This window comes from Micropterus salmoides, unplaced genomic scaffold (genome assembly GCF_014851395.1).
Source record: "Micropterus salmoides isolate LMB-PRFRI ecotype aquatic unplaced genomic scaffold, ASM1485139v1 Ms_hic_scaffold_12, whole genome shotgun sequence".
Taxonomy (NCBI): Eukaryota; Metazoa; Chordata; class Actinopteri; order Centrarchiformes; family Centrarchidae; genus Micropterus; species Micropterus salmoides.
Genome location: NW_024040263.1, coordinates 29,842,221 through 29,860,921, shown reverse-complemented (window position 1 = coordinate 29,860,921; position 18,701 = coordinate 29,842,221). Strand labels below are relative to the sequence as shown.

Below are 18,701 nucleotides of genomic sequence, written 5' to 3'. Positions count from 1 at the left end.
TGTAGAGGGGAGGGTTGTAGTAGGAGCACTGGGCTGTCAGGTACGACTTTGTGGCAATGGCAAATGGTTTACATGGCTCACAGCTCAGGTAGGAGGGCCCCTTAGCAGAATTTTGCTTAGAGCTCCAGGGAGGTCAGGGCCGTCTCTGGAGGCTAGTCTAAGCAATGTTACTTTAACCGTATGGAGTTTTAGTAATTGATAGTTTTAATATCTGTTCTCTAATAATTGAAATGGTTGTCCCCCCTGGTTAAATAAATGTATGCTGTAAACATCAGTAGTATCTCCTGGCATCTTTTATTCACTGTAGAATTTAGAATGTAATTCTTGATCATTTGCTGGGGGGGGGTACTGGCGCTTACTTTTTTCCACTTCAAGCACTTTCACCAGGGTTATTACTTTCGAAATCTCCTTCACAGCCACTGAAGACACTATACTTAACTGCTGTTAACATGCTGAGTAGTTCTACCGATATCTAGTAGACTAAACTTTGTGTAAACTTTCCCTTTTAAATATTAGCAATTCTAAATGTGTGTGGCTGAATGATACTCCTAGAATTAATATTCACGTTTTGTTTGAGAGACAGTATTAAAATGGTGATCTTTTTCAAGAAGCATGTGGTTTACTTTGCTAATCCTGAATGGGGATGACAGGGGAAGTTTGAAATTACTGGCTCATGTCTAAAAACAAAACAATATATTTATACTTTTAGCATTTTGATTCCCTTCATTGTCTGTGAGGGTTCAGTGTTTAGAATTGACATTACGACCTTTAATTGTATTATTCCAGTTGCCAAGTATTGCATCTTGGTTTGGGGCAGACCCGGAGAACCCACAATATGCTACACGCAACAAAGACATTTGAAAAGTAGTGACAATGTAGTGCAAGATCCTCCAACATTAACTTAAGTCATGTTCATTCTTTAAACCTGTGTTTATTTATTGAACAATCCATAAAAGAAAAAAAGACAGTACAAGCATTCGTTATTATTTGTATACAAAACATCTGTGTTGGTGAAGTGTGGGGAGAATAAGCAGCTCTAGTCCATCCTGGCCTTCAGGGTTCTTGTGGTGATCTTGTCTTTCTCACTGCCAGGGAAAAGAGAAGGCTGTCAATCACTGCAAACCTTTCATTCCACCTAACCGGCAGATAACTTGTTATCGCTGTGCTTACATGACATGTACGACGACTCCCATGCCAGACACTGCATCTCTATCAACTGCATTCAGCATCGCCTGAGAGATGGTCTCAAACAGGTCCTCTGGTTCCTGCACGATCAAACACATTTCTCAAATAAACACTTTTGAATTTTTAACGAAATAATACACGTGACTTACGTAGACCTCACATAGGATTTGTGTCTAAAATAACTAGCCTCTATGGCTGTGTGCAGGCCAAAGTGACCCACATATGATTATTTAGCACATGGGTGACTGACAGTGTGAACAGCCCAGGTCACTTGGAAAATGATCTTTTCCAGTTTGGATTTGGGCCTCTTTCATATATGGTCACAATCTGACTGTCTGGACAGAATTCATGCGACTCTGATGTCACTCTAGAGTGACCTGCTCTAACGGGGGGCCACGGTGAACGTGATCATGGCTACTTGAGATCACCGATTGGCGATCTGATCGCCAGGGGGCGGTGTTACTATGCAGCAAGTCTGTGAAATGCCAGCATGGAAGAAACAGGCTTATTAGCTTTAAGAGAAACCACCAGAAACATATGTAAATGCACAGTACAGTGTTTCCCACATAATTACTGTGCAACTGTAGTGCCGTGCACACATGGTGGGGAGAAGGAGGGTCAGCTATGTACAGCGAGTCAACCCAGCTGTATTCTAACATTAACATATCCGTCTCCAACACTGACAGCGTTGTGTTAAGAAAATAGATAAACTAACTTCTCAGAGTTAACGGCAATACATTAGTCTATATGAGAGAGAAGGTGCTGAGTGAATCTATGCTGTTCCACACATTCACCTCCACACTGAATTATGATTTTACTCATTAAATAGTATGTGGCGGTCAGTGTAGATATTGTGGCGTGGCGCTACAAATAAATCAATGAATGGGAAACACTGCAGTGTGGTGCAGATTCTAGAGAGTTAGTTGAAATCACCTTAATATTGGTGCATGAAAAACCACTCGCTGATCATCCCTTCAATCGTGCATAAGCGATCCTTTCGCCAATTGGAACTACGGCACAAATAGCTGAACAGACAATACATATCCCAAATAAAGTGGCAGGTTTGTATTCCTCCAAAGTTGAACACTGTGTCGAATCTGTTATCGTTGGCTGAGTAAACAAACTGTTCTGATCTTGTAAATCTCTGCCCCAAAGAGATCTGACAAATTTCCGCATATGGGAGTCAGTAGTAACTAAATTCACATGCACAAAAATGGACCCTCTTTATCAGGTGTAAGAGTAACTTCAAACAGTACTTACCATGTCTGGCTCCCACAACGATTCACACATGCCGTACATCTGCTCTGAGCAGGTGCCGCTCACAACAAAGTCTTCTGTCACCATGGGGCAGCCAATCAAATCCAAGGAGCAGATGAAGGGCTCTAAGGTTTTGGGGTCCAGTCCGGCGATAACAGGCTCAATGTAGTATGGCCCAAACCTAATGAGAGGATCACATTAACCAGATCCTCTTTTATCTTCTATGCAAGTATGTATGACGAGAGTATATCATCGGTCTGCAGCTTTTAAGTTGGACATGATTCTTGTTCACACTAAATTAAGTTCAGTGCACTTACCTTCTTTCATACAGCAGATTGGACACCATACTCATGAAGGTCTTGGGCTTGATCTGGCGACCCTCCTTCAGCTCATACAGGTTCAATCTGAATTTAAGCCTCTGGGCTCTACACACAAGGCAAAGACATCCAGTTACTACCACTGTTATTCATCATTCCTGAGGCACTTGATGATACCTTTCAATTCACAGAGAATGCAAAGTAAACTTATTTTCCTAGCTGCGACTAACAGCATTACTAATACGGCAAAACTCCAGGCTTTCTTTAAATTAGTGTTTCTCAGTACCAATGCATGCGATCTGAAAGTGGTCAAAGTCTTTTGTAGAGCTTGAAAGAAAACCTGTTGTCATGCCCTGGTGGTGAAAGAACTGCTTTGCAACTTTGAGAGCGTGAAAGACATGCAGGTTAAATACACTCACACTGTCTGAACATCTGTAGCCAGTCCAGCCAGCCCAATGTACAGCCTGTCTCCCATGGGGAAGATCTTCTGGAAATCAGTGGTGACCATCTGAGCCTGAATGCCAAATCTCCGGTCTGCTGCTATCGCCACACAGTTCTTTCCCCGCATGGCCATGACGGCCCCTCCGTTATAGGACATGATAGACTGGAAGGAGGAGGAGGAGAGAAGCAAGTCAGTCAGAGTAAAAATTATTAATGGACAGACAATGAATCATTATCTATTCAAAGCAAGCTATTTAAATATGTCAATTTCAGCTATATGAGATTTTCATAAGCTTCTTTTTTTTTACTTTAACACATATTTTATTATCCAAACAATAAACTGGTTGATTAAGAAAATAATAGGCTAATTTCTATATATATATATATATCAAGTTTCTATTAAGCATAAAGAGGAAATAACAAAAACAAGAATCAAAAGGCAGCAACCTCAACCACAGGACTGGGCTACATGCAAGAATACAGTGAATATGTGTGTAAACATATAATAATATACAATATACTTTGTCCATCATGAGTGACATATATCCATTAAATCTTAAAGCGAAAGAAGCAGGTGTCAATTTAATCAGGTGTAACGTTAACCCATGGTGCAGTTGTGTAGTGTAATTGTGACAAGCAGTTTACAAATATCTGAAATATCATGCGTTATATATATATATATTTCTAAATGCAATGATGTTTAGGTGAAAAACACCGTTACTTAATTGTCAGTTTGCTGTTGACAGAAACGGTTAGCTTTAACGTTACATTATCCTGTTGCTAACCAAGCTACAGTACCTTGAAGCACATTTAACCAAGCTGACAGGCCTGATCATACGTTAGCTGACAAACTGAACTAAACTAACCGTTTAGGTTTACCTCAGTTACGCCACGAAAGTGAACTCCGGAAAGCATAACACATTTCTGTAACTTACAAAACACAGCGTTAACGTAGCTCGTGTGCAGCTAGGTGAGCTAAGCTAGCTTTCCGGGCTAACAGCAGTTACTATAGTGTAGTCTCCTATACCGTTACCTCAAACATTACTTAAAATATGATATCTAAGGAAATTATAAATGGTTAACCTAGCGTTAAATCTGTTTGCAGAAAATACTACCCAACTTTAGCAAGAATTTTAAGAGATGGTTTTGAGCTAACGTCATGCTACTAACGTTAACGTTAGCTTAGCCAAGCTCATGTAACTGTTAGCCTTTTAACTAATTTAAACCATTTTACCCAACAAACCACACGCATTATTATCTAATGTATGATGTTCTTACCATCTCGGCGGTGTTGTGGTATATCCCTAACTGCTAGAACTTCTTGTCAGATATTATGAATGACTAGTTTCCCAGAGTGACTACACGATTTAGAAACACAGGGATCAGAGTAGCCTGATTCTCCTACGTCATTGCTTGTGCAAAAGTAATTGGCTGGATGAGCTGCACTAGGCGCAACGCGCTGCTGTGATTGGCGGACATGGGCACGGCGCAGCGTAGTTTGTTCGAGACGTGTTAAAGCGAAAGAGATTTTTTTTTTTTTCTTTCACCTTTTAGGATGGAGATTGCATGACCCGCCTTACTCTGCCTCTGATTGGCTTACTCTGATACTCTTAGGTTAACTCTAACCAATCTCACTCCTCGAAGTGAGATTGCAACGGGTACTAGCCAATTAGAGGCAGGGTAGGGCGGGTCATGACCTCGCCATCCTAAGGGGGCAAATGTGGCAAATCTGGAGGATTTTTTAAATATTATGGAGGCGTTTCTAAAACTTGATAGTCACCTTAAATTCAAATCACTGGGAGTGTTTTATCGGTCGTAATTGTTTTTATACTAACTGAATGACAATAAGAAAAAGATAAGTAAATAAGTCCTGGCCTGTCTTCAAATTGTTTGACTAATGGTTACAAAAGGCAACTAAACCTATTCAGTTAGCGATTGTAACGTTACAAATAGCTAGCAAAGACAGGCATCTACCATAGACAATAATAAAAAAGAAATAAAAAAAAATAACACCCATCCATATTTGCTATGGTCACTAAACTTGATGAACAACTTAAACACTGACATAAAAAAAATCTGACCAATAAATCCCCTGTCAATTGACAAATAAATGCCTAGAGTGATTATTCATTTTTTTTTTACAATAGTAAATTAAATTCTCACGGAAAAACAGCTCTTGTGCTCAAAATAAAAAAGGTGAGTTCTGTCATTTCAGTTTGGTCATTTATTTTCTGTGTCCTGACACTGTTACTGTCACAAAGGAGTGATGATGTGAATATTTAACTTTATGCTTAAAAAGCATAAAGTTAAATGTAAGAGTAACTTCAAACAGTACTTACCATGTCTGGCTCCCACAACGATTCACACATGCCGTACATCTGCTCTGAGCAGGTGCCGCTCACAACAAAGTCTTCTTCAGTGATGATGTGAATATTTAACTTTATGCTTAAAAAGGTGTTTCATCTAGCAGTGTCTGAACAACAAGAATCCCCAGTGATGATATATGGCTGTTTTAAAAAGAAATAAACAAAAACAAAAGATGGAGCTCTGGAAATATGTTTTTATTCCAGTTGCTACTCACAGGTGTACACTAAGTAACATACTGTACATATATTACAAAAACCTTTGATATAAAAGCAGGTCCTATTATACTGTAAAAACAAAAAAAAGAATATACTATACACAGTTCAGATCACATGAACCTTAAAAGGGATATCAGCTTTCATTAAAGTAATTAGAACAGATCAGCCATTCTAGGCCTTTTGCATTTGTTGGAAATATAAATTATGTTACCACGGTGGAAACTGCTTTTCAAATTAAAAGCAATGGGTAGACATGGAGCCACATGGTTCCCTGTTTAAACTCATGACAGACTCCCACCACACCATCTATCCTCAGTGCATTAATACGTACTGTGATACACTAAGGAGACTAATGAGGGAGTGAATGGAATACTCTTTTCAAGGCTTTTCAACCAGTTCAGTTTGGTTTATCTGTATGATAAATGTCTTTATCTTTTCATGAAGTTGTCCAGGGAGGCTGGCGTCCTCTGAATGGAGTGGATATTCCTCTTCACTCTGTCCTCCAAGGAAGAGCTGGCAGCACTCTCCAGCTTCATCTGACTGCAAGAGGGAAAGGTGAGTGTTACTGAAGCTAAGAATAAGCATGCAAGAAGAAACAGAATAGGAGACATGTGTCCATAAATGTCACACTCCCTGATAAGCTGTGTTTCCATGTTGCTGAGAAACTTACTGAATGAAGCCAGCATGGCGGTCATGTTTGGCATTTTGTTCCCGCTGCTTTTCCTGCTCATCTTGCCTCTTGTATCTCTTCACTTTATTCTCCCTGTCCTCCTCCCTCTGCTTGGCCTGGTCCATCATCTCCAGCCTCTTGCGCTCCAGCTCTTCTGCAGAGAGCTTTCTACATCACATAGAAAAATCAATTTTAAAAATCCAAAAATTACCGCAATCCATTCAGTGTGGGTGGTGAATATGACAATGCTCTGAAAAACAGATTATTATTGTTCAAAAACAATGTTTTCTGATTCCCTTAACCCAAATCTCATAGTTTGAGTAAGCATAATAAAATTACAAAAAGTGGAGTAATTAATGGTTGCATCCCTGACGGTCATTTTTGACATGTATACATCTTTTTAAAACTATGGTTCTGTACCAGCATTTGGAAACACAAACCGCTTGATGGGGAAAAAAAGACATATTGAATGTACTTGCACAAACAGCTGTGAAAAGAATGATTCAAATCAGCTATTGTACAAAATATGTAAAAAGATAGAAACAAGGATATACCATGGCAGCAACATGACAGAGCCTTTAAGACTAAATACGGGAAACTCCCAACACTGTAATCTAATGAGGAAAAGATGACTGCAGTCATAATCAGCACACTGAAAGATGAATGGTATACTTCTATAAGTAAGCAAGTAATGAATCTAAAAATAAGAATTATGTCAGCCTTTGGACTAGCCAGCCTTTCTAAGTGCAGTGTCTACACTTTCTGGAGCCCTGTGAACTCTTACTTGGACACGGGGTGCCTCTGTTTGTGGTGACGCTCTTTCTGTAGGCTGGAAGCTCTAGGCTCAACCTTCCTGTCACCTCTGTGTGAGGAAGAAGAGTTTGAGTGACTTTCCCTGTCGTTCCTGTGAGGCGATCGGGAGCGGCTCCTCTCGCGGCGCCCTGAGTGATTGGAGGGAGCAGAGGACTGGTGATGCCTGCCCGTGGGGAGCTGGGGGGGGGGGGACGACACATAACTGTTAGAACTTGGTTCTGGTCCAGTGAGAGATTAATAATTGAAACGGTAGATCAAAATAACAGCGGCATGATGAAACACTGCTTTTCTGCTTACTGACCAGTAGGCCATAGCCTGGAAGATGGGAACGCGATTTGGAGTCTGCTGAATATTCATCTCGTGTATGTGACCTAAAAATAGATCAAAGACGACAATTAAAACAGTTTTCTTAATTGAACTAGCTGATTGAATATCCTCTGTGCGCAGTAAAAGTGTGGATCCCATTATAGAAAACATTTTATTTTTCATTTACACTTCATGTGTTTTGCTGGTCGAGCACACAAAAATCACTTATATACAGTGTGTTCCAATTATTCCTTTACGGTCCTTTCATACCTGTGTTTTTTCTCGTCTTCCTCGTCTGAGCTTGTGCTTGAACTCCTTCTCTTGTGCTTCTTCTCCTTTCTTCTCTGTTTATCTCCTTTCTTCTCCTTTTTATCCTTCTTCCTCTTCTTTTTCTTGTCTTTCTTGTCGAGATTTTGCCGCAGCTGTGAGAAAACCAACCCATGTTTTACCGTAAATAAAAGATACCCGACAGTCTCCCATCCTGACATGGTACCACTTTTCTAACACCACTGCAGGTGTCTTGTGTTGATAAAACTAGTGGAAACATCATTGAAAGATGCCAAGAAGGCCAATACGTGTAAATGTAAAGACATGAGTGAGCTGGCTATTTACAGTTTATTAATCAAAATCTGCAAGAGGTCTTAATCTTAAGAGGTCGTCAAAATGAATCTATTACAAATGAATATATCAAAATAGTTACACAGTCATTTTACCATTTCTTTGATTTTCTTCATCTTCACTGGATTAGTCAGGACTTCTCTCTTCTTTTCTTCCTCACGTTTCCTTCAGAAAACAAACAAAACATAAATTAAACCTTTTTGAAACTTTAAGCATATTTTCATAACATATAACAAGAGAAGGGACTTCATTACCTGATTTCAAACAGGGGGTCTTCCCTGATCTTGGCAGCCAGGTCGAGGTTGGAAGCAGGAGTGGCGGGGTTGAAGATGGACCCAGGCAGGAGGCCAGTCTCATTTGATGGGCCGCTCTCGGGCTCCTCGTATTGGTCGGTGATTTGCTTATCAATGGGACGTCCCAGCAGATACTCATCTCTGGACACCTGACCAGCAGGGCCCTGGTACATCCAGTCCAGGCGATCATCCTTTTTTCTGTCATCAGTAAGAGAGATACAACTTGACTTAGACACTACTTTTTTTTTTTATCTTAACCCACAAAACAACTTTAAAGATAATATCAGATAACTAACTTGATGGCACCGCGTTCCTCTGCGAATCTGGTGATTTCTTCTCGGCTTCGCTCCTCTTTCAGTTCTTTCTGGAGCTCCTCAATCTTCTTGCGTTCAGCCTCATGTTTCTGCTCAGCTTTCCAGACACGCTCAATGTTTTTCATAGTCTGGGGATGCCAGCTCTTTTTCAAGTTCTGGCAGAAGACAAGGTTGAAGACATTTAGCTTCTGCATGAAACTACCGGGTACTGGCTTTAGTGTAAACAAGGGTTTACCAATATTACTCTACCAACCAAAATTATTCATGTAGACAGAATGAGTACAGAAATCTGACGACAAATATAGTACATACAAATAACAATGTTCTACAAGGAATCCATAACATCTCCAGGTATATTCTTCATGGTACAAATGACTCACATCTAACATTAATGTTCAATCATCTGTCGTGAAGCTAACGCAACCTGTGTCAGCTATTAAAATATAAAAATAAGATCAGACCAAAGTTAAAATAACTAAAGGTCTTTGGTGCCGAAATGAACCATGGCTTGTAACAAATCCCAGCAGGTATTAACTCATGTTATAGCTTCTGTATAGACCCCATTAGGCAAACCAACGTCTTTAAACACCAATTTTCTGAATGGAGTTTGGTCCTTGGAACAGTCGCCAAACATAAAAGAAAGCGCCTATGGTGGATTAGATAGCTCGTACTTACCAGATCGCCGCCCCCCATCTTGAGAAATAAGTCGTTTCAGTCCGACAACAATGGAAATACAGAAATCTGTTCTTAAAACTATAAAAGGTGGAACAACAAACGCTCAACGTTAGCTAGAAAATGGAGCCACCGAGGATTGTGTGATGTATTTTACTGTTTCCTGTTTTGAAAAAAAATCACTTTCCGGTTCCAGCTCATGGTGCCTTCAGGTGCCCATCGCAAGTCCCTGTCTTGGACAAAAAAATCAACGATATGTCTCAACATTACTTGCAAGTGGAAGTGGTCACAGTTAATAAAAATGAACGTTGTGTCAGTGTACGTGTTTTGGTAGTTGTAAATAAACACAACGTGTTTACCATCAGTTTGTTGAGACAGACGCTTTCTGTAAGGGTCATCTAGATGCTTCGACAGTTTTTGACAGCACCTAAAGGCAGCACCCTGACCCTGAGCGCAACAGTGCGTCCCAACCATAGACTGTATATAAAAAGGTCCCAACCTGTTTGGCTTGTGGCAACTTAAAACATATGGCATGGGTGAAATAGGATGAATCTTCTCCCTATTAAGAAAGATGCTGTGCGCATTTACGCACGAGGTACAGCAACATAACGTCACTGATTATTTGAATCTCCCAACACCTCCAACAGGATCTAGTCCAGATTTTAGAGCTCTAGGTATAGTGGTTTTGGATCTGGACTTGGTCTAATGTGGTCTGCATGTGGGAAAAAAGCAGTGAAATCACCCAAATTTCACAAATAAAATAAAGTTTTTAAAATCTAAAAAAGTGTTTCAGACAGCGTTAAGGTTTTGCTTTAAATGCAACAGTACGATGTGCAAAAAAACGGAGAATCTGTGGCGCAGCAACGTAAGTTAACTTTCACTTAAGTTCACCTTAACTTTCCCCTTAACTTCCGAATCGGAAGCTAACTTCAGCGGCGTATCGGTCAGGAACTGACAGCAGCCTCTCTGATCATGGAAGTAATTCATTAAAGCACAAACACACAGCCTACAGAAATCTATTTACGCATGATCCATCAGGGGAGCTACGTCTTGTTAGGAGGAGCCGAGCTCCCCCGTAGTTTGCACCCTGCCTAAACGGGTATAATATTACCGATTTTTTTAGTAATGCGTTATTATGTTACTGCTTTACAGCAAAAAGCTTCCCATTACTGTAATTGCTTTACTTTTGTAACGCGTTACTCCCAACACTGTCTATATACTGTATATGTGTGTGTTCGTGTGTGGTGTGTGTGTGTTTATAATAATTATTTTTAATTGTCTTGTGACTCCCCAGATTTATCTGGCAACCTCTTGGACAGTGGTTTAACTACTGCATTAAAAAAAAAACTACTAAGCCTAATTCTAAAATTTAGAATCATATTCAATTGTGCACAAAAGTCAATTTCATATTGAAATTGTCCACATCTGATACAAACATTTACAGGCTCTAAGAGCATCCAATTAACTTATTCTTTTGCTACTTGACCTACTACTGCTAGCAATAGTGCTAATGATATTAATTATAATCATCATTTTGGTCTGTTTATTTATTTGAGTGAAAATGAAACTGCACAGAATAATGAATAATTAGCACATCTCTCTTTAGTAAACAAAGATTCAACATGGACACATAATATCGTTTTTTATTTAATAAAGGACACTTATAGATTAAATACAAGTTATTACACCATGATACTCAACTTATTAAATATTTTAGAACTTATTTTATTACAGTCAACTAAAACATTTACTACAGTAACCAATTAAAAAAAGTTGTTCATCTTGTTCTACTGACCAACATAAAAGAAGACTATCTATAATAATAACATCAACACAAAATAATAATAATAATAATAGTCAATACACAATAATTGACTAATGTTTAAGCACTTTCTTCCATTTCTTATCTTCTATACATAAATACAGCAATTCTGAGCCTCCAATAATGCAAGCTCCCTAAAATATAGAAATCTCAGCCTAATGTCTGTGATGATTACATACATCCTAATAGTTTCCAATTGAAAAGCTGCTCACTCTCTACAGAACTATTGATCACATAATATTGATTATGAAAGTTATCTATTCAAAACATGTAACCTGAACAAATTCTCGTATTGTTCAACTGCATTTTTTTTAATCTATTGGACTGCTAACACAGTCTTTTTCTGCATGCTAATTCAGAGTCAAATGGTTGTCATGTTTCTAAGACAGAGTTTTGTTACATGATTCGCCAGCGTCAGTGACCATGGATAAACTACAGACACACCACCAGCTGTTAATATAATGTGTTGAGAGAAAAGCCCTTCACACATTCTTTGCTCTTGACTTGGACTATATCTTGGTCCGACACGCAAATGGTTATCAAGCTAATGGTATTTGGAAGAGCTGTATAAACCCAATAGAGGTCCACCTGGATAGTACTGGTAGGACATCCTTCTGCTTCCACCAACACCTGAACCTTTTAAGGCATGAATTGTTTCACATTCATGATATGAAAAGCAGTAGCTATTATTCTCTTTGGGCCACTTGGGGGCAGCAGATCAAGCTGTAAATATGAAAATAACATATTAACATCATATAAAGTTAAGTTGTTTGCGAACAGTTGCCTAATTACACATCCAGCAGACACAGATCCAAGTTGGCATTAATTTGAAGTTTGTGTTTCTAGCCACCTGATAGACCTGACATTCACTCTCCTTTCAGCTTGGGTTGGTCTTCACCGATTCCTTGAGCAAAATATCAGGCTCTTTAGATGCTAAATGCTTCACTACGTTCACCAGCAATTAGATAATTTTGTCTTTCTGACGTTTGGTGCTGGGCAATCAGAGCTACAGCGGGTTCTACATTTTTTGCTGAAAACAGCTCAAATACTCTTAAATATAACATACTTCGTAGAGGGGGGCGACAGAGTTGAGTGACAATTCTCTCTGAGTTCACCACTAAGTCGTTTGATGCTTTGTTAATATGAAAATATTGACTAGCACAGCTTCAAATCAGGGGACTGAAACTGTTTCGTTCAGCACCCGCAGTCTGTTGTGTTGACTGGGCGGACATGTGGAGTAGTGTTCATGCCAAACATGATCACAGTCACCATCATTTAGCAACAGAAGCTTGGTTTCATTTGACCCAGCAGCATTTTTCTCTCCTTGTCCGGCTTTGGTGGTCCTGACGCCCAACTTGATCTTCTTGTTCTTACCTGCCCTGTCAGGACTGGAGGTCACTGTCCTCAGCGGGTCTGACCACTTTTTAGTTTTCAGGCTCAATTAGTTGTGATTTGTGAGTTTACCTTTTTTCACATAATTATCACTTAATGGTACTTTTCATCTTCGTGTTCCAGATGATAAACTGGACCAGTGTCGACATTCTCCTACTGTATGATCTTTCTCATTAAGTGTTTTGCCATCAAGACTATGTTGGCGACAGAAACATATCATTTTTGGTATACTAGCCTTTAGTGCATAGAATTCCCATTTTGTATATCATATTATATTATAGTATGGTATATTATAGTATATTATATTATATTATATTAGTATTACATCAACATCACAGCATGCTGCCACAAGCACAGCATTACTGTCTGTTGTACTTTTAACTTTGTTTATGCACCATTTTAATGACTTACATACTGACACACACACACATACACACACACACACACACAGTTTTGTGGTATGAGCTGTCAACCATCCAAATGGTTACTGATCTTTGTATATTGAGAAAATGCTGTATTATACTCCAGTGTCTTATCACAATTTGCACAGTAAACGACAGTCTGAAACAAAAACAAAACATCCCTCTCTCCTTTCTCCGTTCAAAAGCATGCTGCCTTTGAAACTGGTAAATTAAACTGTGTTGGAGACAAAAATTTCATTGTAAACAAGTTAATAAGCCACCTTCAGTTGATCTCATCCTAGTCTCTTGCTCTACTGGTATTAGTGGCTCTAGCAGCGATGGAAGTCCAGCAACAAGCTGCAGCTTCAGCTTGGTTGCCCCCGTAGCCACCCTTCACTTGAAGTAAACAGAAGAAAGTTTTATCTGTAGAATCAGTAAAACAGTTCCTGTTTTTTTTTGTATGTGTGCTATAACGTTTGGATTATCACTGAGTTAGTCCACTTTATAAATTCACAGGACCACAGACTTTCAAACACTTTCTGTTCCATCCAACTTTCATCAGTAAAAGTTTGTCCAAACCTTTTTTCTATTCTCTATTCTGTCATAAATCTATGGCACCTCTGTGACAGAGAGGGAAACCTTAAACTGCTAAATTCTTCTGAAAGTTATGAAATTAGCCGGACTGCCCTGTCACACTGGAGACTGAGGGGTCTGTCTCGCATTTCAGCTTCAGCGGAGGCTCTGTGGTGTCTGACGCAGACACGTTTGAGGATGACTGAGGAGGTGTAGGTGCATCAAAGCCCTTATCCATCCTCCCGTCTCCATTTACCCTATCCTCCCCATGTCCTGGCGGGGACTCGTGCGTGCGCATGTGCTTGACCAGGTGGTCATTGCGCATAAACACTCTAGGACATAATGCACAGCTGAACTTCTTAGCGCCAGTGTGCGTCTGCAGGTGGCGCTGCAGTTCATCAGAGCGTGTGAATCTCTTTCCGCAGAACAGCCAGTTACAGACAAAGGGCCGGTCCCCGCTGTGCCATCGTAGGTGGGCCTTCAGATGGGAGGTCTTGGCGTATGCTTTGCCACAGCCAGGGATGTGGCAGTTGTGCATGTGCTTCCTCCTGCTGTCGTCAGTGCTCTGGCCCATCTGTTCAGCATGGACGCAGTTAGGGCAGCGACACACCGCCTGGCCGGCGCCTCTGGCAGAGGAGCGGCGCTGGGGCTTAGGGCGGGCTGAGACGGCGTTCTCCTGTGGTTCCTCCAAAGAGAACGGTTCTTGCTGCATCATTTCCGGGCCCAGTGGCTCCATCTTAAAGCCATCCTGGGGGAAGAGGTGAGATGAGTGCGAGGCTGGAGCGTGTTGAGCTGGAGACAAGGTGCACAGCTGCGGGTCGGACCCGTAGGGCCCCATAGCGGACTGCAACCCCATGGAGCTCCCAGGACTCACAGAAGGCAAGCCGACACCCTGGCCCGTCTGCAGGTCTATCCAGCTCCCTGGTTGGACGTCCCTGTGGAGGTCCCACCAGGAGGGGATGTTCATGTCTTCTGAGCTGCCACTAGGTGTTGCTGTCCGTAGCCAAGGCTCGTAAGGGTGGGCCATGTGAGCAGCTGGTGCAGGTGGAAGACTGTTGATGTGGTCAGCCGCTCAAAGTGTTGTTCACTGACTTTTGGGTAATGCTGAGAAGATTACCACATGGCGGTATGGCGATGCATTGAAAAAACCTGCAGAAAGAAAGAACAGAAAAACTGTTATCTTTTCAAATCAAGTCAGCCTTTCTTACTAAGTTGTATTTTCTCAGTGACTTCACTGAACCACATGCAGTGACTTTGAAGTCTTGAGGTCATTTACCAGGCTTTGAAAATATTCAGCTTCTGCTGATCTACTGTTTCTGATCTTCAGAAGTGCAGTCACTCAGGACTAAATCCCCCTGTCTACAGCATTGAAATAACCAACCCTGAGCACACCTCCTTCAGCGCCATGGATACTGCAGTTCTCACGCTGCGTGGCCGTGGAGACAGAAGAGAGGGGGAGACAGACGTGTCCAGGCAAAAGCCTGCCACATCCATCCGCTGCCAGGTACTTCCCATGGAGGACAGTCAAAGACAAGAGCAAAGAAAACAACATCATCTGCCCTGTGCAGAGGCAGGGGCAGGGGGGAGGGATGAGAGTGAAGAGGAGTGTTGACAGGAGAGCAGTTTGGTAAAGGAAGAAGTTCCAGGGAGGTATGGCTGCAGGCCAAAGTCTATTTGTACGTCTCTGAGGTTTGTGGAGATGAAACTTGGCAGACAGCAGAACCAGTTTTTTTATAAATCACACATGATTTACAACAACAGCCCTCCAGGCAAGTCACAAAAGGAGCCCCGTAAAACTCTCCGCCTCTTACACACTGGCGGCAGAAAGCATCAACAGTTGCAGACTGACGGCATTCAGGAGCAACAATAACATGAGGACAGTTTCTTTATACTTATAATTGTGGGCAATGGGCACGCGCTCTGAAACAGCATCCTGGCCCCTAACACGCTCAACTATGTACCTCAGCAGTGTCAGTCAGCAGGAGGAGGGGCTCTGATTTCCAAAGGTGACACGAAGCTTGTTAAAGTAAAGAAATTTAGGACAAGAATCTACGAGCCTGCGAGACTCGTGCTTGGCTCCAAACGTGTCCTAGCCCCAAACAATTTTGTTGACTTCCACCACACCCCCATCCTGGAACATCTACAATTATCTTTACAGCAGGAAACAGTAAAGTATTCTAAAAGCTTTAGAGGTTGGTATCTTAGTCTTGAGATCACTTGTTGTGATATCATATCAGACACAGCAAAAAGCACAAAGTCACCCAGAAATAGGAGGTCAAGCTCCAGTGGAAGACATACATCCTTTCTGATGTGTAGATCCATTAGAGGCAGGCGGAGTGTGCACATGGTTCAGCACACAGGTGGTGTCACTCTGAATGACAGTGAAGGATCCCCTCAGCAGATCTCAATTTGTTAAGTCAATACGGCCAGACCAAGAGGATTACACGTCCTTCTCAAAGGTTCAGTCAGAGATGCTTTTTAGTCACAATAAAATCGTAAAGCAATTAGTTTGGAATTCCCCTAATGAAAGGTTTAGTGTTAAAGGTCAAACTGATTTATTTCATGTCGGCCTGAAGCCAGAGCTGCTCTGTAATTTTTTGGGAATGCGACTCAGACTCACGGCTGAATGGTCCCCCCAACTCTGCTCTTACTGACATAACCGTAAACAAACGAAGACAGCAGCATCGCCCTCCATTCGCCAAAATGCTGGGAGCGCTATGAGCTCCTAAGGGAAACAGCTGGCATAGAGGGGCCCCCCGGGGGGGACGGCAGCCTGGGAGGAGGAGGATGGTACAGAGCTCTGGTCATAAAACCTGCCCGACCAAGACCCAGCACAGCCCCAGTTTACATGCCTGCCATTGGGAAGAGGCACCGAGAGGGAGCCAACTTTTGAAACCACTACAAAATCAATGTGTATTTTATGAAAAGACAATTATTAGGCTTTTCCAGCATAAGATGTCCCTTTTTCAGACGCTAACCTGCTAAACTGCTAGTGTACACTTTTTGAAGTCCATTCCAGAATAATTTATAGGCCCAGTTTAATCCTAATTCTATCCACCACAAGTCTCCCATCCTATCTCATCTCAGACATAGAATAACACAAACAAACCGGTTTGGGTCAGACGGCATTTACAAGTAGTTTGTTTTAAGCTGCTTGGAGGACAAGATGGGTGCAATGGAACTAAATTTGGCAGGGGTCAGGTCAGTTGTCGGAGGAGTGATGCGATGAGCTTCAAACATTTTTCTGTTAAAATAAAGTGTGGGAAAATGGGAAAAAGTTTTTTTAACATGCTAAAATAAACACAAAGAACTGCTGTAATGACCAAAGTCAGACCCCAAACCTGTTAAAAATCTGGTGAGTGCGAAAACTGATTTTCTGCTGATTGTAAACTACGTAAATGTCATTTGCTCATCTGAGTGAAGGATTACGTTAGTGACATACAGCGCTAGAAATGGAAGGCTTATCTCGGCTAATCGGCTCCTCTGCACTTTAACTGTATGAAGTACAGAGATGGTTTGGATATGGATGACAGCTTTACATCCTCAGTGATTTAGGAGTGTTTGTGTGACACTGATTTATACACATGTTTGTGAAATACATTCTCTGCTGTATAGTTTATGACAATATATGCAACAGTTCTAATGACAGTAGATTTTAACAGTTTTTTATCCTTTCATCAGAGCTGCTTTTATCAGCCAGTGTAAACTAAGCGCGTGCATATTTTATATCAAGTTTGATTTTTAAATAAAAGTCTCAAAAACAGACTGCAGTTTTATGTACTTTACTTTTTTATGTTGTTTCAGTATTTACTTTATTGGGCACAGAGATTAAATTTGAAACACACAGACAGGATTTTGTTTAAAATGACGTACAAAATGTGACATCTGTTTCCATGGGTTGCATGAAAAATTTAATATGACTTACTATCAAATTTGTCAAAATACAGTGGTGGAAAGTTACTAAGAATGTGCTGAACTTACAATGAAGTACCACTTTGAGTATTTCCATTTAATGCTACTTTATGTAATATATATACTGTAGTACCTTTTACTTTTATTCAACAATAGTTATTTTTTAGATTAGCGTTTAAAAGTTTGTAGAAAATTATGCATTGTTTTAGATTAGACTACACAGCAGTATATGACACAGTTAAAATTAGCTTCACCTTTGTTTTTTTTGATATTTGACGGACATTTTGTTTCTAATACCTCTGGGCTTTTACTTAAGTGGAATGGATGACTTATATTTTATTGTGTGGTATTGCTACTGTTAAATGAAATGTAAATTATTTAAATACGCTTCCACCACTGCATATATATCTTATTCAGACTTGCATTTGAAATATTGCATTTTGAAATTACTGATAATAACTCAAAGTTGCATTTATGCATTTTTGCATAAAATCCTTACTATACAAAGAGATTCAATAAAAACTCACATATATTAGTGCATATTATCACATCCCAGCAAAACCAGCAAAACCAGGAGCAATAATTATATTAGATCAGAATTTAAAATCAGTGGCAACAATGAGCGGCACCAAATTTTCCCAACAGCATTAATGTACAAATTTGATTCCTTTCCCGTAGGAATTACACAGGTGTGATTGCCCATAATTTCTTAACTGTTTAAATGAGTAAATGATACACTAGGCTACATCCCACTGAAACTGACCCTCCACACCTACAGGTCAGCCTCTTGAATTTCTGCTGATGAAAATTGTCCCTTAAACATAATCCACACTTTGATGTTCTTAGACCTGAAAACCTGGACTTTATATTCTTATATTCCGTATATATTCATATTTTACCCAGGCCAATATTTAACTATCTTAATCATATGAATGCTTTTACTACATTCTATAAAATAGTACAGTAACAGGACAATAATTTAAACTTAAACTTTAAAAAAAAAAATACAATTTTTAGGTTTAATTGCAGCTATCATCATCTCTTGTGGGAGAATTATGTATTTTTAATTTCTGTATCCAAGTTAAATGAGTTTTAGTGCATGTGTTGTACTAAAGGTTCTGCTTACTGAGACT

General features: G+C 40.4%; 3 protein-coding genes across 3 annotated transcripts; all 3 read right to left on the bottom strand.

Annotated features, from left to right (window-relative positions):
- Positions 1 to 911: 911 nt before the first annotated feature.
- Positions 912 to 4,634, bottom strand: psmb3 (proteasome 20S subunit beta 3). Its single transcript, XM_038714470.1, has 6 exons — positions 4,479 to 4,634; positions 3,179 to 3,363; positions 2,760 to 2,867; positions 2,446 to 2,623; positions 1,171 to 1,265; positions 912 to 1,085 (listed from the first exon to the last, which is right to left on the bottom strand). The coding sequence occupies exons 1-6, from the start codon at positions 4,479 to 4,481 to the stop codon at positions 1,037 to 1,039; spliced, it is 618 nt and encodes a 205-aa protein (XP_038570398.1). The 5' UTR covers positions 4,482 to 4,634; the 3' UTR covers positions 912 to 1,036.
- A 1,106-nt stretch (positions 4,635 to 5,740) lies between these two features.
- cwc25 (CWC25 spliceosome associated protein homolog) lies at positions 5,741 to 9,627 on the bottom strand. The gene is made up of 9 exons (XM_038714469.1): positions 9,472 to 9,627; positions 8,779 to 8,951; positions 8,444 to 8,680; positions 8,285 to 8,354; positions 7,842 to 7,993; positions 7,567 to 7,636; positions 7,237 to 7,442; positions 6,453 to 6,620; positions 5,741 to 6,322 (listed from the first exon to the last, which is right to left on the bottom strand). The coding sequence occupies exons 1-9, from the start codon at positions 9,487 to 9,489 to the stop codon at positions 6,211 to 6,213; spliced, it is 1,206 nt and encodes a 401-aa protein (XP_038570397.1). The 5' UTR covers positions 9,490 to 9,627; the 3' UTR covers positions 5,741 to 6,210.
- Positions 9,628 to 11,096: 1,469 nt separating this feature from the next.
- On the bottom strand, positions 11,097 to 14,950 carry LOC119899761 (transcription factor Sp6-like). Its single transcript, XM_038714467.1, has one exon. The coding sequence runs from the start codon at positions 14,681 to 14,683 to the stop codon at positions 13,757 to 13,759; it is 927 nt and encodes a 308-aa protein (XP_038570395.1). The 5' UTR covers positions 14,684 to 14,950; the 3' UTR covers positions 11,097 to 13,756.
- Between the last annotated feature and the right edge of the window lie 3,751 nt (positions 14,951 to 18,701).